At 36.2% G+C, this 25,502-nt stretch overlaps 3 protein-coding genes across 5 annotated transcripts; 1 reads left to right on the forward strand and 2 right to left on the reverse strand.

Moving 5' to 3' along the window:
• Positions 1–3,060: 3,060 nt before the first annotated feature.
• Positions 3,061–3,381, forward strand: LOC109151150 (non-specific lipid-transfer protein 2-like). Its single transcript, XM_019299068.1, has one exon. The coding sequence runs from the start codon at positions 3,061–3,063 to the stop codon at positions 3,379–3,381; it is 321 nt and encodes a 106-aa protein (XP_019154613.1).
• A 7,610-nt stretch (positions 3,382–10,991) lies between these two features.
• On the reverse strand, positions 10,992–18,162 carry LOC109151352 (lisH domain and HEAT repeat-containing protein KIAA1468 homolog). Of its 2 annotated transcripts, XM_019299326.1 has the most exons (20): positions 17,791–18,162; positions 16,885–17,037; positions 16,241–16,419; positions 15,754–15,861; positions 15,455–15,604; positions 14,872–15,384; positions 14,708–14,782; positions 14,463–14,591; positions 14,307–14,381; positions 14,007–14,216; positions 13,647–13,799; positions 13,352–13,566; positions 13,156–13,273; positions 12,933–13,065; positions 12,637–12,832; positions 12,425–12,530; positions 12,184–12,324; positions 11,972–12,095; positions 11,708–11,827; positions 10,992–11,626 (listed from the first exon to the last, which is right to left on the reverse strand). In XM_019299326.1, the coding sequence occupies exons 1-20, from the start codon at positions 17,987–17,989 to the stop codon at positions 11,226–11,228; spliced, it is 3,498 nt and encodes a 1,165-aa protein (XP_019154871.1). In that variant the 5' UTR covers positions 17,990–18,162; the 3' UTR covers positions 10,992–11,225. The 2 variants fall into 2 exon arrangements, with proteins under 2 accessions (XP_019154871.1, XP_019154872.1); XM_019299327.1 differs by lacking the exon at positions 17,791–18,162 and having other exon boundaries at positions 16,241–16,375.
• A 2,083-nt stretch (positions 18,163–20,245) lies between these two features.
• Positions 20,246–22,558, reverse strand: LOC109151402. 2 transcript variants are annotated; one of them, XM_019299420.1, is made up of 3 exons: positions 21,923–22,557; positions 21,683–21,838; positions 20,246–21,453 (listed from the first exon to the last, which is right to left on the reverse strand). In XM_019299420.1, exons 1-3 carry the CDS (start codon positions 22,492–22,494, stop codon positions 20,631–20,633), a joined length of 1,551 nt encoding a protein of 516 aa, XP_019154965.1. In that variant the 5' UTR covers positions 22,495–22,557; the 3' UTR covers positions 20,246–20,630. The 2 variants fall into 2 exon arrangements, with proteins under 2 accessions (XP_019154965.1, XP_019154964.1); XM_019299419.1 differs by having other exon boundaries at positions 21,683–22,558.
• Positions 22,559–25,502: the final 2,944 nt, after the last annotated feature.

Consider the following 25,502-nt stretch of genomic DNA (forward strand, 5'->3'; position numbering starts at 1 on the left):
ACAACAAACATCTCACAACACATGAAATATGTAGGGAAAAACTACCACTACTAAAGCTTCATACACCATAATCTCATTGCATGATAAATCCTTCTATGCTACCACCAGTAACCTAATTGCACATGACACACTACCAATAAAAAAAATTAAAAAAAGAGAGGACATGTACTGAAGATGAAAATTAAACAATGACAATGCTACCCAAATGAGAATTAGAGAAATTTAAACCAAAAGTAGTATTTATTTATACTATCGTTGTAAGACTAAGTATTTAGACTAGCGTTATTACAAAGTTGCAAACATTTATTTTAGTGACAATTATAATCAATCTCGTATATATTATCTTGAATTTATATACTTTAAATTATCGATTTAAATAAACAAATTCAACATTTATTTACCTATGCATAAACATCTCCTATATAATATTACATTGATATACTTTGAAATACTTATTTAAACATAATCTGGGCATTATCCCAAAAGCGCGTAAAAAACTAGTTGCTATATATATACATCTAACACATCCCTATTTTTTCGTTCTCAAATTTTTCAAATTAAATTTATTTGTCTCTTTTTCATATTTTTACAAATAAAATTAATGTATACAAAATATATCATTAAAAATCTCTAATTTACATCTTTTAAATGACACTCATATTGATACTTTGTATATATTTTTTTAAAAAAATAAATATATAGGTATATAAAGTCATTACTTTAGTGTAATGTTTGTGTACATTAAATTTTATTTTCATAAAGAGTTTTTTTTCCAAAACGGTCCCTCAATTATTGTTCATTCTCAATTTTGCATTTCTACTTTCAATTGCACCAAATGTAGTCCTCGACTTTCAAAAACTCACCCAATTTAGTCATCCGTTAGATTTTCCGTTTACTCAGTGTTAAAATGGAGGGCATTTCGTCCATCTACCTATTATACGCCTAATATACGGTGAGAAATACACGAGGAACCATTTTGGGATAAACCCTTTTATTTATTTCATTTTTTAGACTCTATAAATTAGCTAGAATTTCTATACATTTTTTTCCATACAAATATAATAGATAAAATCCCACATTCCAACTTCAAAATTTTAAACTTTCTCTACAAATGTTTTCCTCTGTCTAAAAATACAAAGTTTTGTTCTATCACTATTAAGTTTTACAATAAGTTTCGTAACTTTCATAAACATTCATATACTTTTTTTTTTATATTTTTCTATTCATATTTTATATATATATATATATATATATATATATATATATATATATATATATATATATATATATATATATATATAAAATCATACTAAAAGTTCTATAGACAATCAATCAGTATGTACCACATTAAATATTATTTTTATCCTTGAAAATAACATTATTATTTTTTCGAGTTTAGAGACCCAAATTCGTCAGAGAGGTGCTTCTAGAACTTCTCGGAAGTGAGATGTACGCTTCATTTCTCGATCAATGACAAAATATTGAAAAATATTTATGGATAGTTGGCTTAACTTAGCTTGCAAGGCCAAATGCAAAAATAATTAGCACAAAACAGACAATCATAAACCTAAAGCCCGATCCTTTACCAAAATTACATGTTCTTATTATTTTGAAGTTTGTTTGTATTTTATATATGAATATTTATAAACTTAAATTAGAAAGCGAAACTTTTTTACCAATTAAGGTATGTAAAAAAATAAATAAATATGTTAATTTCAACGATAAAAATAATATTTAATGTGATACATAATGATTGATTGCTTATTGAACAAAAAAAAAAAAAAAAAAAAAAAAAAAAAAAAAAGAGAGAGAGAAATAAAAAGTATATGAGTATTTATGATAGTTAAGAAACTTATTGTAAAATTTGATATGGATAGAGGAAAACTTTGTATGTTTAGGAAAAATAATTGTAGAGAAAGTTTAAAATTTTAAGGTTGGACTGTGAGATTTTATCTATTATATTTGTACGAAATAAAAATCTATTGAAATTTGAATTTCATAGAGTCTAAAAGATGAAAATAAACAAAAATGAAATAAATAAAAGAGTTTTCCCAAAATGGTCCCTTGACTATTTCTCAAACGTATATTAGGCGTATTATAGGTAAACGGACAAAAATGCCCTCCATTTTAACACTGAGTATAAGGAAAACTTAACGGAGGACTAAATTGGGTGAGTTTTTGAAAGTTGAGGGACCAAATTTGGTGCAATTGAAAGTCGAAATGTAAAATTGAGAATGAGCAATAGTCAATGGACCATTTTGAGGAAAAACTCTTTTATAAACATATAGAAGGAACTGTATGAATCTATTACACAGTGTCCGGTTAGGTTCGAACCGAACCGTAGTCATCTATAAATATAAGCAATAATTTGTTGGGGAAGAAAAATAACTGAAATACTTATTTTTAATGATAAAAATGTCCATCTATCTAACATAAAAGGAGAAAAAACCCACACTTTTAACATAACTGAAGGACAAATTAAATGTGAATACATAAATAACTCTGGAGAAAAAGAGTTATAAACATATAACTCAGGAGAAAAGTGTCATTTTCATTTGTTTAAATTTGTTGCACAAATTTTAATTTTCTATTCTAAATCTATATTGTTTTAATTAAAATATACATTTCATTACCACTTGATCTACTAGACAAAATCTCTGCTATTTTAATTTTTAAGAATTTAAATGTAAAAATACATATTATATTAGAGAGTAGTATACATGTGTAAATGAAAAATGCATGAGAATGGTTATAGTCATGGCTTCCCTGATCCTAAATGCAGGAAAAAAAAGCAAAGATAAAAGGCAACAATGCAATGAGTGAGCTCACCAACAGGCAACAGGCGTGAATGAATCACCTCCATCGTCTTCAGATCATCATCAATTCCCAATGCAACTTTCAAACACAGACACGTGAATCTGTTACTCTCACTCCCCAAATTATGCACTTTAATTCATGCACTTCAGCAACCCACTGTTCTATAAATTCTGCAACTAACACTTCATGAATCCATCCCCCATACCAAATTAATTAGCTACATTTCTCTCTAACCATCTGATGATGATGATGAAAGCCAATGAAAGCAGCCTCCTCGTATCCCTCTGCGTGGTGGTGCTGGTGATGATGTGCGGCGGCGGAATGGGAGTGGGTGACGCTGCTGCGGCGGTTTCCTGCAGCGTGACGGAGCTGGAGGCGTGTCTGCCGGCGATGCTGTTTGGGCAGTCGCCGTCGGGGGAGTGTTGCAGTAAGCTGAGGGAGCAGGCGCCTTGCTTGTGTGAGTACATGAGGAATCCCAGCCTTAGGCCATATGTGGACTCTCCTAATGCAACAAAAATTGCTGCGGCTTGTGCTGTCGCCATCCCTACATGTTCCATTAATTAATAATTATTCTTATTATTGTTGTTGTTTTTGTTGTGTCTTGTTGGGTTTATCAGTTTATGTTTGAAGGAAATTAAGATGATGGTTGTAATACTACAGCTATAAGCTTAAAACCATTTCCTGGATGGTTAATAAATTTTAAAAACAAAATTAAATGTTTGCAATCTCTCTCTATATATATATAGAATCAGTTCCGTGTGGACAATGCTTCCGGTGCGTCCACTCACCATTAGATAAGTACCACAAAGTGTTTGGAAATGTACCATGTTTTTTTGGTGTGTGATGTATTTATGCATTTGCGAATGTGTGGTGCATTTTTACATACTTAATGGTGAATCCGCACTGGCCGCACGGGAAGCATTGTCCGTATTTGAACTAGTATATATATATATATATATATATATATATATATATATATATATATATAGGCTTCGAATCCGGTGCACCCCCTTCTAATAAATGAGACCATGAGGCCTCCTAATATTCATTTATTCAATTTCCATCAATGGTTGAGATTATAAGAGATTAGGGTAGTAATTAAGGACATTTTCCAATGTAAAGGATATATTAGTAATTGTAATTCTAATTTATTTACGGACATAATATTATTGGAATCTGTAGCATTAAATTAGGGAGTTTGTGGATGGAAATTAATACTTTGAATTACTACAAAGGCTGATGAGGTGAACTTGGCGTGAACAAGGCTTGAGGAGAAAACGAACGGGCAAGTGCATTTACGTGCCATCGTCTGTGCATACGCTGAATATTGGGGTTTTTTCCGCTGGGATGGTGGGAGGGGGTGGGGGTGGGGGTTGGTGGACGAACTAGAATATCTGTTATGTGCGTAGCGTGTGTGTGTTCAGTTGGTGAACAAACTATTTTTTTTTCTTCTTTTTTTAGGCGGGTGCACCACTGTTTTCGTGTTGATGCGTTTTTGGGGGGTTGCCTTGTTTGGTGTGGTTGTTTGTGCGTAGCAGTGTCTTACCGTGTGCAAGATAGGGTGTGGTTTAGTTGCTAATTGACAATATTATTTATATTTTCCTGTCTTTCTCATTTAGTTTATTTGCGTTTCTGTTGTTAGGTTGATGCGTGTGTGTTGTTTGGTTGGTGCGTGAACCAAGCGATTCTTGAGCACGAAGGTTTAATTAAAATTAGATGACCTAAAAATTGATTGAGAATTGGATCCGTGTGTAAATTAATTTAGTTCTAGATACAGACATTTGCTTTGGAACTTTGTGCATTTTTGGCAATGGAACTTTGCATCATGTGGTCCGTGTTGTTTTTTTAGTTTTGTTATTTACACTGGTGTGTGCATTTTTATGGTACGGCGTGTGCAAATTTTTGGCAATGGAACTTTGCATCATGTGGTCTATTATACACGTCATAACACTCCAATGCACACACTAAATACAAAAAACAAAAGCATATGAAGAAATAAGCTTGTGCATATCGTTTGTACAAAAAACAAAAGCATATGAAGAAATGGGCCTGTGCAAAAAAAAAAAAAAAAAAAAAAAAAAAAAAAAAAAAAAAAAAAAAGCGTGTGCATGATAGTAGCGTATAGGTGCTGGGATTTTCAAACACATGATAATATTAAGTTGAACTGAATGACACATCTTTATTACGAAAATGTTAAGGTCGAAATTCAAAAACTAACACCAACTACTTGGAAAGGGGAACCAAAGTCAGAAACCCCAGCTAACGCATCGGACTCCAAAGTCAGGCCCAGGAGGTCATCATGGAGCTCCATAAAGTGGGTCATGTCCTCCAAAGCTCCAGCTAACGCATCGGACTTCTCAGCATATATCGCAGCCACAGTCTGCAACATTAAAAAAATTGTGTTCATATTACAATGCATACTTGAAAAAACAACTTGAACTATTTTACCGGCAAAAATCTAACCTCAGCATAATAAAAAAATTCCAATACGAAACAAAACACACACAGACTAGTTACAACACCATTAGCATGACCACCAACCCCTACCCCCCACAAAAAAAAAAAAAAAAAATAAATAAAAATACACTAATCACAGACTATGTACGCACAAACTCATAGTAAATAAAGCTACAACAAGGGTATACTATACTGCATTCACCTCTAACCCCCTACGCACATAGCGAAATTGGGAAAAAAAAAAAAGATATACACAGTAATATCAACAAATATCCAAACAATATTTCCAGTTCATTACAAATACTATAATGCATTAACCTCCTACCCCATACGCACATAGCATACTTGTAAAAAAAAAAAAAAAAAAAAAAAAAAAAAAAACCCATTACGAAACAAACACAAACCGAACCCATTACGTACAAACCCATACTAATTAAAGCTACACCGTGTTTACACTGTACTGCATTCACTGCCTAACCCCTACGCACATAGCATACTTAAATATGTAATTTATACAATATTGAACGTTTAAATAACACACTGCACTACATTACAAAACCAAGCATTACATTACAAAACCAAGTACACTCTGAGGCAGAGATACGCATTGATCCAACCACATGGGCGCCGACCGATCGGCTTGGGGCACTTCAACTGTTGTTGTAGCTCATTAGCAAAAGCAGCAACTCATATCGCGTATTCACCTCGCATCATCTGGGAATGGGGACACAATACAAAAACCGTGTGATGAATTAGGACTTGAAGGAGATTTTCATCAGCATTAAGATAGTGTTTGTTTCGCGGGTTTAGAGCCCGGGAATGAGAATAAAAGCATCTCAACAGGAATGTTACCTTAAAGATATCTCCAAACATCCCCTGCAGTGGACTCTGGCATCGTAATCCATAAAACTTCTCAGCTATTTCATCTAACAACTACACAGCCATCAAGATAAATGAGACAAATAACTGCAAGCTTGATCTGACCCAAAGCATGTTTTACCCAAAATATCTAACAGATGGAAAAGTATTTCAAGTAGGACCTCATAAAATGTTGGTTCTCTTTCTATACTGAGCTTGTAGACCACCCTCAACTTATTAAACAGGGGGATTGCATCTCTCTGCAACCTGCATTATAATTATCATTCAAATGCAGTAGCAAACAGCTCTTTAAACTCTAAATTGAAAAATACAGAGAGGAAAAAGAGTTGATGGTCTAATTCATTACATAAAAACACAATGCTCTCATAATCAGATGGTACTAGAACAAACACACACCCTCTCTCCACTACCAAACCAACACCCTGTTTACAATTTTAAAAAAATATATATATGTCTCCAACCAAAAACCTCGCCCGCCTCGTCGGAATGCGAAAACCCTAGTTACCACCGACCACCGTCGAACTAATCTTCGAACAAAATGATAGAAACAAAAATACGAATAAAAAAAAAGACTTAGGAATACCTTGAACACCACCGGTAGCCTCCCTCTTCCGACGCTTTGACCATCGGATGGAAGACCAAGCTATGGAGAATCCGATCGAGGAAACAACTTTAGAGATTAGTTCGAAGATTGGTTGTTCAGAGAGACAGAGAGACGGGAGGAGGCGATGAGAACGAGAGAAAATCGGAAGAATTTGGGAAAGTGATGGAGGTCGAAAATTGGAGAGGGAGAAAGTGATGGAGGTCGAAAAGTGATGGAGCGGGAGTTGGACTATGGCTGGAAGAGAGAGAGACACAGAAGATGAAGGGTTGAAATACTCACGCAGATTCCCAGACGAAATTAAATACATGCTATAATAAAAGTCATTGCGAAATTACAAAACAAGCCCTAATGTCCTCACAAAGCTGATGCACGTGGTAAAAAAGCCCAAATCATCTGGACCATTCATCTAAACTAATTAAGGGTCAGAAAAGGTGCTCACGAGCTCATCTGCCAAGGGGGTGTGCACCGGATCCAAAATCTATATATATATATATATATATATATGGGTGGAGCCAGGATTTGTTAGTGCGGGGGCCAATCACAATTTGAGAGAGTGTATTTTACAAATTTACTAAAAATTAGAACGTCTTTTTTTGCATGTCACAAAAATCGTCTATAATTGAATCTATACTAAATTGTTTTGCAATTTGTTTTTTAATGTATACTAACAAACAATCATTAAGAATTTGGGAAACAAAAAAGAATAAGAAATATGTATAAGCCATATTTTTGGCTTATACATATTTCAAGAAGAAGAAATTTGGAGCCTCTTAGACAATATGTGATTGTGCTGTATATTCAAGAAGAAGAAATCATATTTTTGGCAAGGGCCAATTGAGAATCAAATAAGATTTTGAAATCTTAGTCTGAAAGTTTTTGTTTGGAGAGTGCAAATACTTTGGGGCAAATTATGATGTGGAACCGTGTCCACCTTGCAAGGTGGACACAGTTCCAAAATTGTTTATAATTATAAGTATAGAGTTCAAAAATTATGAATATAGAGTTCTATAATTATGAACACGGAGTTCTGTAATTGTGAATATAGAGTTCAATAATTGTGAATATAAAGTTCAAAAATTATGAACATAGAATTCAATAATTATGAATATAGAGTTCTGTAATTGTGAATATATAGTCCAATAATTGTGAATATAAAGTTCAAAAACTATGAACATAAAACTTTATAATTATGAACATAGAGTTCAGTAATTATGAACATAGAATCGTGTTCACTTTACAAGGTGGACACGATTTCTCGGCATAACAGTCCATACTTAGGTGGATGGCTAAAAAATAATATATTATTAATAATTTTTTTTTTTGGGGGAGGGAGGGGGGAAGGGACAGTCGTTATATTATAGACCGCGGTGCACATGCACCGCGGTAAAAAACGACGTCGTTTCTTTAAGTAAAGAAACAGCTCGCCGTTAGAGTTAACGGAGTCCGCTTGTTTAGTGTATTAAACACCAACTGACACTACAGTATATCCAAACCGACACTGCAGTTATATCAAAATGATACTGTAGTTATAGTGAAATGAAACTGCAGTGTATATAAACTGAAACTGAATAACATTTCACATATTTGAGTGTATATTGTACAATGAAGCTGTAATTATATCAAAATGATCATCTAGTTGTGTTTTAATGAAACTATAGTGTATATAAAATAAAATTAAATAACATTTTCACATATTTGAGTCTATAAATATCGAATGAAACTATAGTTATATCGAAATGAAACTGTAGTTGTGTTCAACTGGAACTGCAATGTATACAAAATGACACTGAATAACAGAGTTAATTTTTGCAAAAGGGTGCGAAACGGCGGAAACAAACACTGTTAATTTTCATTTAAAAAAAAAAAAGAAGCGTGGTGCATAATCTATAATATAATTTGCCGGGAAGGGCTGCAACCGCGCAAAGACACCGCCAATCTCAAGATTCTATAAGTAGCATGGATGGCAGTCTGGGTTGAAATGAAGAAGTAGCAAGAATTTAAGCAAGATAGATTGAAGCCTTTGGAATCTTGAAGCTTAGCGAAAACTACACAGACAGACTCTTTAGCTCTGTGATTACGACGACGGGTTACGTTGGGTGACAGTTTATTTCCGTCCAAGAACGCCGCGCGCGAGTGTTAAAGAAATGGCGGCGACGGAACCCACGGCGGCCGGCGGTACCATCAGCGGTAGTGACGATGAATCGTCGTCTGTGACGTTTGACTTCGGCGACGATTATGGGAGTTGTCTGGAATTCGAAGAATTGCGGCGAGAGTTTAATTTTTCAGGCCTTTGGAATCTGTGCGACATAAGGGCCCCCAGAAATGGAGAGGAAGATGCATTCGAGTTATCGTCAACGGAAGAGGTGCTCGAAGAGTTTGCGAAAAATAATCTTTTTTAATTTCAACCTTTACTGTCGATCAGAATGAATGCGCATACACTGATACACATACAGGGGTAATCATGGTAATGGGATGTTTGTTTGTTTTTTTTTTTTCCGAATTTAATTCGGTATCCTTTAACTTTTGAAATGCGAGTTTTTGGGTGCGTTGATATTGTGTAACGATCGGATCGGAGCTGAGGGCGGTGTGGGTTTTCCGACGATGGAGAACGGCGGACTCCGGTGGTGGGGTTTTCCGGCCCATCGCATTTCAAAAACTGTTTTTGTAGATTGCATTTAATTGGTTTGTACATACTGAATTCGAATGAAAATATATGGGTGTTTTGTTGCTCTGCATGTGTGATTAGTTTTATTGTATTATTGTATATTGATATCAATTCAAGAAGCTAAAGAATGCACACCACTGGTGCATGCATTGCACCGTTATGTTACTCGTCAAATTAAATGCATTTAGAAAAACAGAAAACTGGATTTTGATAGCAAATTAAATGAATAAATTAAGGGAGCCACGCACCACAGGAGTTCATCATATCAAATTAAAGTTCACAATTGCTTAATATATATTTTACTAAGCTATATTCAGACACAGATGAACATACCAAGTAGTAGTTCAATTCCATGCAATTTTAGCTTATGATCAGAATATATATATTAAGCGATTGTGAAGTTTCAGTGATTGTTTGAATAAGTTATATATCAAAAAGTGAGGCTAACATACATGTTAAGGTTATTGGAATCTGTGAAGAATAAAGTCACATGTGAAAAGGAGCCAAGGTTTGAGCTAAGGTTTTAGCCAAGGTTTGGGCTAAGGTTTGAGCTAAAAGGTTTGGGCTAAGGTTTGAGTAAGGAGTAGATTTATTAAATGTTTGCAAATCTCTAGGAATTTGGGTTTGCTATAAATAGATACCATCTCTTCATTTTAAATCATTTCATCCCATTAGCATAGTAAAATATCCTTAGAGAGTAATATCTTTTTACCAATACAAAAATTCTTCTTCAAAATCGCCTAATTGATGTTTTATATGTCCCTACATTTAAATTTAACTTTCTATCTGTGCAAAAATTAGCAAAAGTTTAATACGCACTATATTAATTAGGATGAAAAATTAAAATACATTAAAATGAGATAAAAACTATTCAAAACAAAATATGAAATATATATAATTAATTAGATAATATAATTTGAATAAAAAACATATTATAATAAAACAAACATATCACTATCACTATTAATATTAAAAAGACAAAAACTTGTGTGAGACCATTTCACGAATCTTTTCGTGAGACGGATCGGATATTTGATTAATGATATCAAAAATCGACCCATTAATCAAAGATTTGACTCATTACAGTCTTTAAAGATTTTCACGGACTTTGGCCAATTGTTATATCATGTGCATTGTGTGCCCTAAAAATCTCTTGTTCCGTATGTACATAATTGTATACTAGCATACACATAAACTCTTAACATAATACACATAATCTAACATAATACATAATACACATAAACTCTTAACATAATACACATAAAACTGTAACAGGATACGGTGTCCGTCGCGCTATCAAATCAACTCCTCACCAACTTATAAAACGACATCATTTTGAGCCTGGTGCACAATATAATTTGCGGACTTTGGCAAGTCGCACCCCCATGCTGGGTTGCATGAGTCTGCGTCATCAGTACGAAGCCAATGGAAGTTGCCATGTCTTGGACCACAGAAATTAGGCATAGGATAATTCACTGTTGCCAGCTCCGAGAAGTCTCCTACTCAATTACTACGAATAGCTAACAGCAAAAAGGTCTAACATAATTTTTTTTCATATCATATACGGAGTACATAAATACGAATTTTCTTCAATTATAGTATTCTTCTCTTCAGGGGGTAAGTGTAAAACAAAGAAAAAAAATCAATTGAATACCATAGCAAAGTGCCTATAGGAGTGCGGCGCGTTAATATGAATAAAAAAGGAAAAACCAAAAATTGCAACGTCGCCATTAGATCCCTATATTAAAAGAAAATAAAAATAAAATCTTTCTACTCCGGCCGGTATGAATGTAACTTGTGGACTCATTGGGTTGGTGGAATTTCGTCGTTGCCCTTCTGTTTGCCCCTAAGCATGTCAGTGAAACCGCCCCTCATGATCCGCTTCAATCTCGTGTCTTCAGTTGGTGGTGGCAGTGGCAGTGGCGCTGACTTCAATGGCTCCACCGCCTCTGGTGTAGTTGGCAATGGATCCCCGCTTTCTCTTTTTCCTAATAAACCACCTTCACCGAAGAAGCTGCTTACCGATGAAGCAATTCCCAAATGTGCACCCATCACCTTACTTAGAGTATCCAATGTACCACCGGATCTTTCCTTTAATATGTTTTCAAGAGCTTCTTTGTGTGCTGGATCAATAGAATCAAAGTCTTTGATCACGTTCTGAATTGTGGGCAGGAGGACATCTCTCACACTAGAAGCAGAAAGATCTGCGCACCAAATCAGAGAGAGATGCATAAGCACCAAGAAGATGAAATAATAAGATTTGTTTATGAGAAGAAGTACAGAACCTGTAGCATCAAGTGCACGAATTGCTTCACAGAATGCATTTACTCTCTCACGACGACGCATCACATCATTTGATGAAGGGGGTGGTGCAGCTGAAAACTGGAAGATCTTGGATAGCAGATGTATAAAAAGTTAAAGAAAGATTTACTATCAAAGTTTTGGAGAAATAATAAGAACCCACCGACCAAACCTTAACAAACATTTTATCTATCAGTAAGGGAGAACACTAATTCAAGCATTAGAAAAACCAAGAGAGATAAGGATATAATCTCGAAGTGTATCTGATGTATGTGGTACAGCAATCACCAGAGCACGAATTACAGCAATTATAGCTTCATGTGATCCATCCTCAACAAAAGCATCCATTTGAACACGGATTTTGTCAACAATCTGAGAACACAGTTTGGTGATATAATGAGATCAAAGCAGCTTGAATGACAGGATAGCACTGGCATACATAAAAAAGACACATCCATACCGAATCAGTTTTAAAATTTTGCGCTACAGCTCCAAACGCATCAATGCTTGCAAATTTCACATGCAAGTTTTGGTCAGAACCAAGAGTTACAAGAGCAGGCAAAACATGAGATGAGGCAACCTTAACATCAACATATGGGACCTATCCAGTAAAGAATTTATCAAGTCAATACATAAATGCATAATGGACATTGCTTAGCATACACATAAACTCTGGAAGTTCAGTTAAATGAAGCTCTTACAATAACTTTTAAAACATTGGCAGCATCTGTTTTCATTCTAATGTTGGAACTCAGTACCATTTCCCAGAGGATGTTAAAAATCATATGATGATGTTGTTCATACGTGCTGTATACAGAAAATAGCACAAGCCAATCAGCAAAGTAGAAAGATTGGGATAAATCCATTCATGATTTCCAAAAATATTTAAAAAGGAAAAATAAAAAAGACGAACCAAAGGAAGCGAACAGAATTGAAAAACTCATGCTTCGCAATTTGTCTTTCTGGTTCTGAACTCTGCATCAACAAATTTCTCACGTATTCCGTCAATTGTTCCCGCTTGACAGGGGAGCCCAAAACACCTGCCAAGAGAAGAGGTAGGACACAAATTGTAGCAAGTCTCTCGGCTATAGCAGTTTTTGGACTCAAACCTGTGTCATGAAAGAAAACTCAGCTGTCATTTCCAGGAAATTACAGAAGTTAGGGCACACAAGGATCTAATAGTAGTAAACAAATCTCAAAAATAATTACTTCTTATTTTTGATTGGGATTTATTTGGCAGGTATGTCAAATCACCATTATCACCAACTGCTACCAAGAATACAGGAAGCATGATGTGGGAAAGATAAGGTTCCCCAAAGCGATTTGATACCTCTAGTAAGATCTGCAGTACCAAACCCATATTATTAACAACTAAATGCAAAAATGGTCAAATAAAAAACTCAGAGTTCATGCCAATAAGAGATGAGAGTACCCTTGTTATCTGACTTCTCAAATTATCTTCCTTTTGAGGTAATAAAGATGCCAATTCAATGAATACAGAAAAGCAGTCAATATGCATCCACTCAAATGAGGGCCACTCTGTCTTTCCCCTGGATAAATAACATAGTCTTATAAGAAGAAAATACAAGAAATAAATTTACAAATACAATCATGACAGTAGACATTACTCTGCGTAAAGTTCAAGCAGGGAGGTTGAGAAAACTTGTATATTAGTGTCTGAGACTGAAGGGAAAGGACAAGTGTCGAGCGCTTTTTGGTGGACAAGTGGAAGCAACTCTACCAGTAACCGCAGCAGGACGTCAATATTCCAGCGCTCTCTTTCACCTAAAACTCGAAAATGTGATTCAATGGAGCCTTCAACACCTGAAAGAGTGGGGCACCGCTGGGGACAAGACAATATATTAGATCCACGTTATCAGAGAGGTATCTGAATCTTGAGAGAAACTAGTGCATAGATTATACCTGAACTGATCCCAAGACATGAGAGAGCAAAAGTTGTAATATATGGTCCAAATTTTTCCCCCAATTTACCAGAGCTGGAACTAGTTTTTTCATGGTTGTTTCTACGACAACTCCAGATGGATCACAGACCAATTGAAACATCATCTCCTCAACCTAAAACAGAAATGAAGAAAAAGGATTGGACAACTCTATTTTCCTTATCATTCTTTTTATATATTTATTTATTTTTAATTTGACTCATCATATTGTGACCAGGGTGAAATGCTCCATTTCTAGACCACGGAGCTTACATTGTAGGCAATTCTGACAAGTCAGGTTTCTTCTCCATGATTGCCTCGAAGCATATGTAGTGAGGCTGACCTTGAAATATTTGTCCGTATTTGGAAAGAGGGGCAGCAGCAAAGCCAGGTTGTGGGCAGCAGCCTCTCGAACAACTGTTGCAGAATCCTCTATCAGCTGTTGCACAATGGACAAGATAAGGGAATCACGAATCTCTGGGCGAACAAATTCAGCGAGCTCTCCACATGATTGAGCAACCAGCAACCTGCGCTCCTCATACATGTGATTGATCTACAAGCCATAAGATCACCATTAAATATAAGACAATAAAATGGGTATGGTCAGCATGGGATGGTTTCCAGCAGAAGAACAATTTCTCACTTGTTCCCAGCATTGAGGAAGTAGTTCTGTTTCTGTTCTCATCTCTCCAACATTTCTGGCAAGTGTAACACAAGCCTAAACATGACATGAAAAGTTAAGATAGCTCAAATAGTAAGAACATTTGAAACCACAAATACAGAGTTCTAATATTCTTACATCCATTATAATCCGCCTCTGCTGCTCATCTGGACGCTTGATTAAATTGAATAATGTATGAGTCAAGGAATCACGAGTGCTGCTTTCTGGATGGCGCTCAATTGCACACATTATCAAAGGGAGGAGCTCCTACGGAAATACAACATTTTGGCATAAAAGACTGCTGGAAAACTAAAGTAATCTTAATTTCAATGCATGGTTAGCACTAATGAAATGAAATGGGGCAGAAACAGCAACTCACACACCTCCCTATGGTTTATCAAAACGTAAGGTACAATTTTAGGCAATGAATCTGAAAGTATCTGAATAGTCCCAAAACCCTGAAAGTTAAAAGCAACATTAGGGAGGCATGATATATAAATCTTCACAAGGTGAACATAGTATGTTGTGGCTGAATAAGGGAATTCACCATCTTTTCAGGAATGGGTTCAGCCACTAGACTGTCTGGTTTTACAACTGGTGAATTTGTTTCTGTCGGTACCTCACCATTGAAAGCAGTAAAATTTTCAGTTTTTTCAGGAAGACTATTGTCAACTGAAGGCACTGATAGTTCCTCAGGTTTCTTGACAACTTCTGAGGTCTGATCTATCAGAAGTTCAGAATCTTGAGTTCTCAAAGCACTCAATGAGAGACCATTTCTACATTCTGGAATATTGTAATCACGTAATCCTCCAACTTCATCTTTTTCCTCTGCATTTCTCTCCTCATGACTGGCTTTCAAACTCTGAATTTCATTCACCAGCAACTTCATTTCTTCATTGTACCCATCAACAGAAGGTGATTCATATATTTCAGAAGTACTGGCTATTAGATTCCGTTGAGAATGAGCTTCTTCAATTTGCATTTTAAGTGAAGTTATTTCAGCTCTACACTCATTCAGTTCTTTCCTTTTTCCATCCATAGATTGCTTTAAGTTTTGGACCTGAAACACAATATTTTAGTATAAACAATTGTAATGCATGAATGCTGTCATAACAATAACAATAACCTACCAGATTCTCCTTCTCCTTAATATCCTTCTGCAGGGACATGACGCGGGCATCAACCATTTCCTTACTCTTAAACAATGCCTGCTTTTCATGTTTCAGCCTTTCATTTTCTTTTATCAACGATTCATTTTCTCTAATCATAGTTATTTTCTCCTGTAATAGAAGATAGTTACATTGCATGCCAATTTCAAATTGAAAAGTAGACATTCCAAATTTTTAAGTTTACAACATGACTAAGATGGATATGTTTAATAATCCAAGAGTCAACAGCTAGTCAGTTGAAATAGTGGTTCAGAAAGTACCTCAGCAGCTTCTGTGGAGGAAGACAGGTACTGGTAGTAGTAATGGCGCAAAGCATCTGGGGCACATGCAGATGAGTTTGGCCAAACGTCTAAGCTCTGGTCAGTCACCTGCCATGTCTTAAAGTTAAAATATATGCATGTCTTTCTGAGTTTTTACTTTCTTTCACTCTCTTATTCATTAATCTTTGTTTTCTTTGTCATGTATGCTAGTAAAATTGCAAGATCAAAAACCACATCTAACATCACTGACTTATGCCTGAAATCAATATGAAGATACAAGTTTGACAAAAAAAGGAAAGATCTCAATCTTCAAAGAATACCTATAGCATTGAAAAGGTTAAGGGGTGCAGGGCATGGGGACACAGATGTATGCAATGGAAAATTTTAGTATAATCTAAATACTCATTGACAGAAAAGAATTCCTCGTTAAGGTTCAATTTATGAACACTTAGAAATAAGAAAGCCACTCTTGTTTAAGATTAAATACCTCTTCATAGAATGTCATGGCAGTCAAACGGTATCCTGCTATCAACAGATACTCCTTTACAGCACAGTTTAGATATTTACGCTCATTATCCTTCAAAGGACCCAAATCAGAGAAAGAAGCGTCCCTTTTCTGCTGCTGAAAATCATTTTCAAGTTTTTCAGAAACATGTACCTTTGACTCTGCAAAACGACATCGACAGGAAAAATGACAAACAGAAGAAGCATATTCAAGTATTAAATATGTGACTTTAAAGATTTAAAATACAAATCAAGTTGTATACTACTAGATAATCCAAGTCAATCAGGGAGCCAGACAGTTAAGGTATTACGTATTAGAAACTCTAACCATAACAGACAATTTTGGATGTCATACATTTCAGTAATGATAAGAATCTAACAACAAAAATAGAAAAAAAATTTCTGAATAACATAAAAGGCCAATAGTACACCTTATAATCCATTACTTAACTACTCCGTATTTTAATCTTTTAAACAATTATAAACAAATGATAGTACATGTTTCAATAAAACAATTTTATCTAAAATGTTTAATAAAATATATGACTAGCAAAAGCATAATCCAAGTGATTTCTGAAGATGAAGCTGTGTCGAAACAAAGAAATGCAGAATAGATACAATGATTACCATTTTTTTGGTCAAGGACACTATGAGCTCTCATATGCAAATCATCCTTGAGTTTCACAATGTCTTCTTGAGCTAAACGAAGATCATACTCCGCAAGTGCCAATTTTTCTTCTAGTGATTCTCGGTCTTCCAGAAGTGTCTGGGGGTCAGTAACTGTTCTCACAAGAAGAAGAGAAAAAAAAAAAAAAAAAAAAAAAAAAAGGTACTTATTTGCAGAAGCTGACAAATACATTAGATTATACACAAGAAAAGATATGCTTAACTTTAAAGAATCAGAATTTTATTACTCTCTTTTGAATCCTACTTCTGATTACCAATGGAGAAGTTCAACTACAAAGTTAGAGCAATTGGTCTCAATCATATGCTTCAATAGCCTTGAGAATAATTCAATTATTTCAGTCAGCATCATGACTTGGTGAATTGACACCATTCAATAGTAGGAAATTTAGAACAAAAACCTTAGTCCAAATTATAAATTCTAAAGATTGATCATAGCCTCATAGGGAATTTTGAAGAAACCTCCTTCAATTGAAAAACAAAACTTAGTTTCAGTGCTGAAGCAAGTTCCACTGTAGAGGCCTATACAACTAAACAGAACTTAAAACGGATCACGAGTGTTCTACAACAAAGTTCAGAATAAAGAAGCTCTAAATAACACGAATGCTAAGAGACGTATCAACCTGAGTTGATTTTTCTTTGAACCCAAATTAAAAAGCAGGAAAGTTCAAACACTCAACAATTAGCATAATGATCCGCAGATGCAGGATTGTACGAAATTTTGAGCAATTAAGAAAAAAAATCGATTATTACAGCTAAAAGAGGCATGTAAAGAAGGAAAAATAAAAGACGAAAAGCGAGCTAGCAAGCTAGAGTCACTAGAGTGAGTGAGTGAGAGAGACTCAGAACCTCGAAGCGAGTTGAAACGAGCGATCTGATCAGGAGGAAACTGAATTGGATCGGCGAAGAATTCCTTGAGGCGAATGGCCTGGTCGTCGCGGCCATCATCTAGAAGCTCGTGGAGAAGCTCGAATGCCGTTAAAAGGTAGTTCTCTTCCAACAGGAAATTCACGACGCAATTGCACAGGGACGATCTCTCGACGTCCATTTGATCGCCGGCGATGTAGTGGCGAGCGAACAAACACCCGTGTGTGTGTGTGCTCAAATGTATTCACTTGCACCGATCGCATTCGCTCAGATCGTCGGTGAAGGAAATTTTCTAACAGAAACAGATATCGTTCCGAGAAATGGAGACACAGTCCGTGAAGACAGAATAGAAAAAATGATTCAGTGTTTCGCAAGGGAGTTAGAGTTCGTGGTCCGATATGTTGATCTCTAATACCAACCGTGGATCTCATGATCAGGGATCTGCATCGAAGTTTGTTCGTTTTGGCAACGGGGCGCGTGCTATCACTTGAGATTTGCTGCCAAGTCAGTGATCAACAGTCAACTCTTTTTGCAGAAAGGTCGAGAATGGGAAATAAATAAGCGAAAAATTGTTATACTTTTGTAATTAAAATGTTACGGAGTATTTTTTTTTTTAAATAAAAGACTAATTCATTAATCATAAGCAGAAAAATTTATCGATCGTTAGAATAGTATTATATTTTTTAGCAATGTTACAGAAAACTTGGATCGCAGACTGCTTTACAAATTTGAAACCGAAGTTGTTGGATGAACTCGGCGCTTCTTCACAGATCTGGTCAAACATAGACAAGCTGGTGTGACCATTTTATCATTCCACGCTTATGAAGAGAACTCGCCAAAGAAATGAGAGAAAAAACTCGTCAAAGAAACGAGAGGGAAACACTCGCTAGAGAGACGATAGGAAGAAACAAACTATTCAAAGGAACAAAGAGATAACGTAGAACCAAAAGAAAGCAAAATAAATAAATAAATAAATAAATAATGTAAAAAACCTGTCAGATCTAGAGAGTCCCTGAAACCTTCTTTGAAAACGATCTGAGATCTAACACTTGTTCCTAAAACAGTCGGAGGATGGAGTCTACTAATGGCACCACCGGCCCAACGCTTCATCAGTCCGTCGACCAGCAGCACCAACTTCCATCAGTGCGTTGACCAGCAGCACCAAGTCGTAAGGGCTTTACTTCCATCAGTGCGTCGACCAGCAGCACCAAGTCGTAGGGGCTTTACTTCTTGGAAGAAGACAAAAATAGGAGAGAAAGCAAAGTTAGAGAGAATACTTTTTTCTTTTTTTTTTTTATTTGAATAATAATGTCATTTTTCTTTTTAAATTTTTTTAACAATAAAATCTTTTTTATTTATTAACTATATTGAAGTAATTTTTTTATTTACAAAAAGTCCACAACCATTATATGAAGGTGCACGCTAGGTAAAGGTGTGCATCAGATGGGTTCAGACGGTTCGAATGTATGAACCATCCATCTGTTTGATTTTTTATTTTTATTTTTTATATCCAATCCATCATTTAATTAGTTAAAATCGTCAAATATTTATAATTTTGGATTCGGACAGTTATAATCAGATATCAATTTTTGTTTGGATTTTAAAAAAATACAAAATACAAAATATATTACTTTTCCGTTCAAGTGTTACAACTTACAAATTTACAAAGGAACAAATAAATTTTTTTAAACATTATTTCCATTGTGTAAAACTCAAATTTACAACACCGTTAGTTTGCAAAAGTTTTCAAAAAGATAACAAATCTATTCACCCCATCCTCTAGGGCAACAAATATGGTGGGAAATCGCTAAGCATCTTGGTCCACTAGTTTGCCAAGATTTGTAGCCCCAAAAACAGTATAAAGGGAGGAGGGAAAGCAGATTTGGCAAGACAGAATGGGCTCTTACCTTGAAGAAAACCACTAATATCACAGACTGAAGCCAAAATAAACTTTGTGGCAAGAGCACTGGGAGTAACATGTAACAAAATACATTCTAATTCTTGTTAGTGTGACTATTTTTTTTTTGTCAAACCATGAGGTGTCTTGAACAGACCCTAACAATAGGAGGCTCCTTTAAACTCATATCATACTCAGTCTAATTCCCATTCACACTGGGCGAATCTAATTAAGGGGCAAAATGTTGGCCAGATTGGTTTTTTCATACGAGAGAGGTACCTTTAAGCTCATACCATACTCAGATTAATTTTCATTCGCACCAGATCGGTTCAATTAAGGGGCAAAGTGCTACCCAGATTGAGTTTGACTATTTGAGTCCTTGTTGAATGAAATTCTTTAACATAATGTTCTCTCCAACTTTGCAGGGTTTGTTCAATTAGACAAGCATGTACAAGAACTGAGATAATATATATAGCAGAGAACAAAAATATTAAGAGGCTGAAGAGGAGGATCAATACAAGAAAAGCAATTGAAAGTCCATACTTAAATACCTTCTTGCCTTCTTTCATGTACTAATCACTTCCAGTAAGCATAACAAGAGCACACACATCCACACTAATGACTATAAATCCCCAACATTCTTTGAAGTTTACAAGAACTTCATACTGAATACAAAATTCAGAAGCCAGGTTACAACATTTCCATAGTAACTTGAAAGTTCCACATTTCCAAGATATATAAAACGAATGACCTTTAACACTGTTCGGCTTTTCCTTGCCGGAAGTAGGCAGGGAATGGGCAGAGAAAGAACAAATAAATAAACAAATATAGAAAGTGGGGAAATAAAAGAAAACAACAGACCAAGACTGCAAACTTGAAAAAGAAGAAAAACATACCAAAATTTTGCAATTCTATAAACAGTATTTCAAGATTGTTGTAGAAGGGATGAGACCTGGGCTGTCACATCATTCGGGGTTTGCTGCATTGAGGACTCAGATAACTGTACTGTTGCCCCCTTTGTAATGGTTTCGCACTGAGATATAAATGATGGAACTGGAGGCTGAGTTTTATATATCTGACTGTATGAAAGATCATCGTCAAATCCATTACAAACAGTATCAATTGATGTTGTAGCAACAGGCTTTGGCTCGAGAGGCCCAACAAACGATTGCTGACACTTGGAAGAAGGCACACTAGCTGGAGCAGCTGAAACGGGGAGATCACTCTGCATATTTGCTGCTGGCTCAGGTACATGTTTAACTGGTGGAGGGATCACAGCTCCTTGCAGATGCAAGGGGGGCAGAATCGAAGCAATATCTATAGCATCATTCTGCATTGGCATATTTAGAGATTGATTTGGAACCACGGGTACCAAATAAATTGGGTATGGTTGATTTACATGATACGGGCTTTGCTGCTGCTGTGGTGGTAGCATAGGAACATGGTACAGTGGATAACAAGATGATAATTGTGATGTGGTTGTCGGATATTGAGGTACATAGTAAGGACCTCCATGGACATATTGCATTCCGGGTTTGTACAGCTTCCCATCAGCCTGTTGCGGGAATTCATAACCTGAAACCTGAACCATTTTCTGGGGCTGAATCATAGTTGATGGGTTAGCCATAGCCATAGGACTTTCTGGTTCAACAGTACAGCAGCTTGGGGCCATTCCAGAAACTTGGGCATATGATTCTTGGCAGATTGCAGGTTTGGGTTGAGATGCAACACTTCCAACACTGTTATCACTATACAGTTCGATGAATATACCACTTCAGTTGCAGCCATTACAAATTAAGAATACACAGAGTAAAAACTAAAGAATCCAGATGAAAACAGAAGATTGAGGCATGAAAGGCCTCTTCCTTAACTCTTTCAGGCAAATAATTTATACATAACTTCCAATTTCAATCAGATTCACCTCCCGCATTTAACACACAAAGAATTACAGGCAATCTAGTGAAGTAAAGTACGCACCTTTCAATTGAAGCTGAAGAGGGCACTCTAACCTTCTTATCCTGCAAATTGACAGTCCCTTCCTCGCCGTGAACCCCAAACGCCGGCAAACTCGACATGGAAATAAAGGAACTCGTAGACCCAAACGAAGAACTTGTCTCCAAGACCAGGGACTCGTGTCCAGAACCTCCATAATCCAACCCATGTTTAGCATCTCCAACTCCACCTCCACCGTTACTCAAACTCTGCGCCAGGCCTTCGCCGGAAACCGAATCAAAGCCACCAGCAATATCAAACCCTATCAACGCACGAGGTAGGTTCGAATCAGTCGACTGAACTCTCCGCTCAATCCTAGTATTGCTCAACGCATCGGAGAACCACGATTCCGCTTTCGAGTCGAGGAGCGATTCGGGCTTGACGGGGAAGAGGAACAATCGGATGCGGGAAGGATTAGGAGAGGTAGATGAGGCGCTGCGATCGTGCTCTTCGAGCATGTTCTGGAGGTCCTCATCGGTAGTAACGGAGATGAGCGAGTCGAGGCCCTCGTCGGGGAGCTGGTACTTGAGGTAGAAGGGGCGATTGTTATACAGAGAGCGGGAAAGATGGGCCGTAAGGGAAGCAAGTGAAAAGGCGGTCGTGAGGCGGTCCACGGCGATTATACGAGTTTCGCCGCCGGCATAGAAGAAGGTATTGGTTTGGGGGCGGGGAACTATATGCCCGCCGTAGCTGCACATAAGACGGAGCTTGGTGGTGAAAGCAGGAGGCGGAGGGAACGGCGGTGCATCAACAAGGGAGTGTGTCGCGGCGGAGGGAGGCGGAAATGGCGGCTCCATTAGCCGAATACGGTGGCGGAAAATCTTGGATTTGAGGGGAAAGGGGTTTTATAAAGATTCTGGTAATGTTTTAGCTATCGTATACTTATCTAACAATTATAACGTTACATCGCGGTGACACAACTAGTTTTGTTAGCCAATAGAAAATAATGGGAAAATTGCAGTTTTACACTTTTACCATGAATTATTACACTATACCAATTTTACTCTTTAATTATGTTGAAAGTCCAAATTATTAAAATACAAATTAATCATTTTGTAAAAAATTTTAAAAAAAATTTCATGAGTCTTCATATACATGTTACTCTTATACATAATCTTCGAGTAATATTGTTTTGATTGAGGAGAAGTCTGAAGTAAAAATGAAAAGTATGAGATTACTTAGGAGAAGGTAAACCAGTTGGTCGCCTCTTCCAAACGCAATCGGCGACTGTCTGGTTACCGGTGACTATTACCGAAAAGTGTATGAAAAGTCGTCGAAATCCTAGGTAACCTGCTAATTGATTTTTGGACTTAAATATTTAAAATAACATGTTTATGAATTTAATTGTAATTTTTAAAAAAGTTAAGTACCTAATTAATTTTTTAAATAAAATTAAGTAGCTTATTTGATCATTTTTTTCATATTATTTTCTTCACCCGCATGGGTAGCTCAACTGGTGAGGTGAAACTTTGAAAGAATGACCAGCATAGTGTTGGGAGCAAGTAGCTCAACTGGTCTCACAGGTGAAACTTTGGAAGAATGACCAGCATAGTGTGGGAGCAACCTCTCAAAGTGAAGGGGTAGTAAGCACAAAGTGGGGTTGGGGTTTAACTTTTTGGAAGAATATTATTTTCTTCAAACAACTTTGTTGAAAAAGTTTGATTTAGTTAGTTTGGATGGCAAATTATACCGTGTACCATTGTGCGCTCTGACCCAAAACGACGTCGTTATGTACCTTTTCGCGTGTCTGTTAACTTCTTAAAATAAAATTAAAAAAAATCATGTTTCGAATGTACAGAATTCTATAATAAAATACACATATTTTTATACCTGAAAACATAGAATTTTATAAATGAATACACATAATTTTTTTTGAAAGGATAATATACATAATAACATAATACATAATATACATAAAATTTTAACATAATACACATAAACTCTAACTTTTTAAGAAAAAAATCTATATTTGGAATGTACAAAATTTTATACCTGAAATTTTCATGTTCCGAATGCCTAAATATAAATATGATTTCTTTACTAATGAAAACCAAAAAAAAAAAAAAAAAAAAAATCAAAATTAAAGTTTGAGAGGATTGTCATGTGATGTTATTAGCAAAAACTTTTGTGGTTTAATTCGTGACACGAATAGGATCTTTAATTAATGCGATCAATGATCTAACTTATTAATCGAAAATTCGACTTGTCTCACGAATTTTGGTCTCACACAAGTGTTATGCGATGTTATTATTGTAAATTACAAATTTGTATTGTAAAACTTCTCACTAAAATTATATGTTTTTGTTTGAGTAATAATAGGGCACGATTTTTGGCAGAAGAATCATCAAACAGCTCAAAGATTACCAGACTCATAACAAACAAAACAATGTAAATTACATCAAACAGAGCTGGAAATCATCTCAATCAGACTATATTAATACAAGGGATTTTCTGGGTTTCTTTTTGGGAGGAAACAAACGAGATCTCAGAGACTCCAATGTAATACCCATCCCCAAACCCTGCCCAAACCCGAACCCGACTCCGACGCCACACCCAATTCCCACACCAAACGCCACTCGGAGGTGATTCCACGGCGAGCCTCCCAGACCCACACCTCCGACCAGTCCCAGTCCCACTCCGACGCCGCACCCAATGCCAGCGCCGCCGCCGGGTCCCAGCACAGCGCTCTCCAGTTTGGAGCAGCTTTCTTGGAAGAACTCGGGGACCGACGATTGCTTTTGCCTTTTGTTGTTGGCTCCCTTGAGATTCCAGAACTGATTTGTGTCTGTCCTGTGGAGGGCATTGAAGTGAAGTGCTTTCCCCGTCATTTCTCTGTTCATCGCTGAGAAAGGATAAGGCGTTGACCCCTCGGTGTCGTCGGCGGAGAGAACCGGAGGTGAAAGGCCCATGGCTGTTTATATAAAGTTCGATGCAATTGTTCCTTTTAGGTCCATAGGCCCATAGTTGTTTAAAGGCCCCACAAGCTCTTTCTAGTTTCTAGGATTAAGGATACAATAATTATTGCGTGGACCACGGTACAAAAATGATGTCGTTTTGTGTAAAAAATAATTCATGCGACTTACTACAACATGCATTATTATAAATCATACTCTGTAATATACATTATTCTAAAGTATAATGTATACTCTCTCCGTTCAATTTTATGTGTTTGATTCAGTTAACGAGACTTGACTGAAGTTATTTTTAGTTTAATTTTTCATAATATTTAGTTTAGTATTAGTATACAAAATTTTTATATTTAGAAACTACCCTAAAAGTACTATTAAACACAAAAAAAAAAAAAATCAAATTTAAAAATAAATAAATAATACTCTGTAGTAAATAAAATAAACAAAAGAAGAAAGAGTTGATTTGACTAATGAATAGTAAGTATGACAAATAAAATTGGACAAAGGAAATATTATTTTAACTCATAAAATACATTATCTTAACCTAAAAGTTTCATTATTCTCATAAAGTACATTATTCTAACTCATAAAATTTAACGACTTCACGATGAAAAGGCGAGCAAAGGAGGAAGAAGCGCAGCGCAAGGTTCACGATGATCGCATGGGGAATTTGGAAGTGGAGGAACGAGTTTGTTTTCAATGGCAAAGCGCTCGATATTAATGCAAAAATGGATTGGCTGAGCAGACAGTTTCGGGACGTTGAGGCAGCGCTGAACCGGGAGGCTGGAGTGGAGAAGAGAAGAGAACAAGACGCAAGAAGAAGCCACCCATGGACTCCACCTCCAAATGGTTGGCTCAAGATCAACACGGATGGATGCTCGTGCAGAAACACCAGA

The sequence above is a fragment of the Ipomoea nil genome, unplaced genomic scaffold, assembly GCF_001879475.1.
Source record: "Ipomoea nil cultivar Tokyo-kokei standard unplaced genomic scaffold, Asagao_1.1 scaffold2283, whole genome shotgun sequence".
In the NCBI taxonomy this organism is placed as follows: Eukaryota; Viridiplantae; Streptophyta; class Magnoliopsida; order Solanales; family Convolvulaceae; genus Ipomoea; species Ipomoea nil.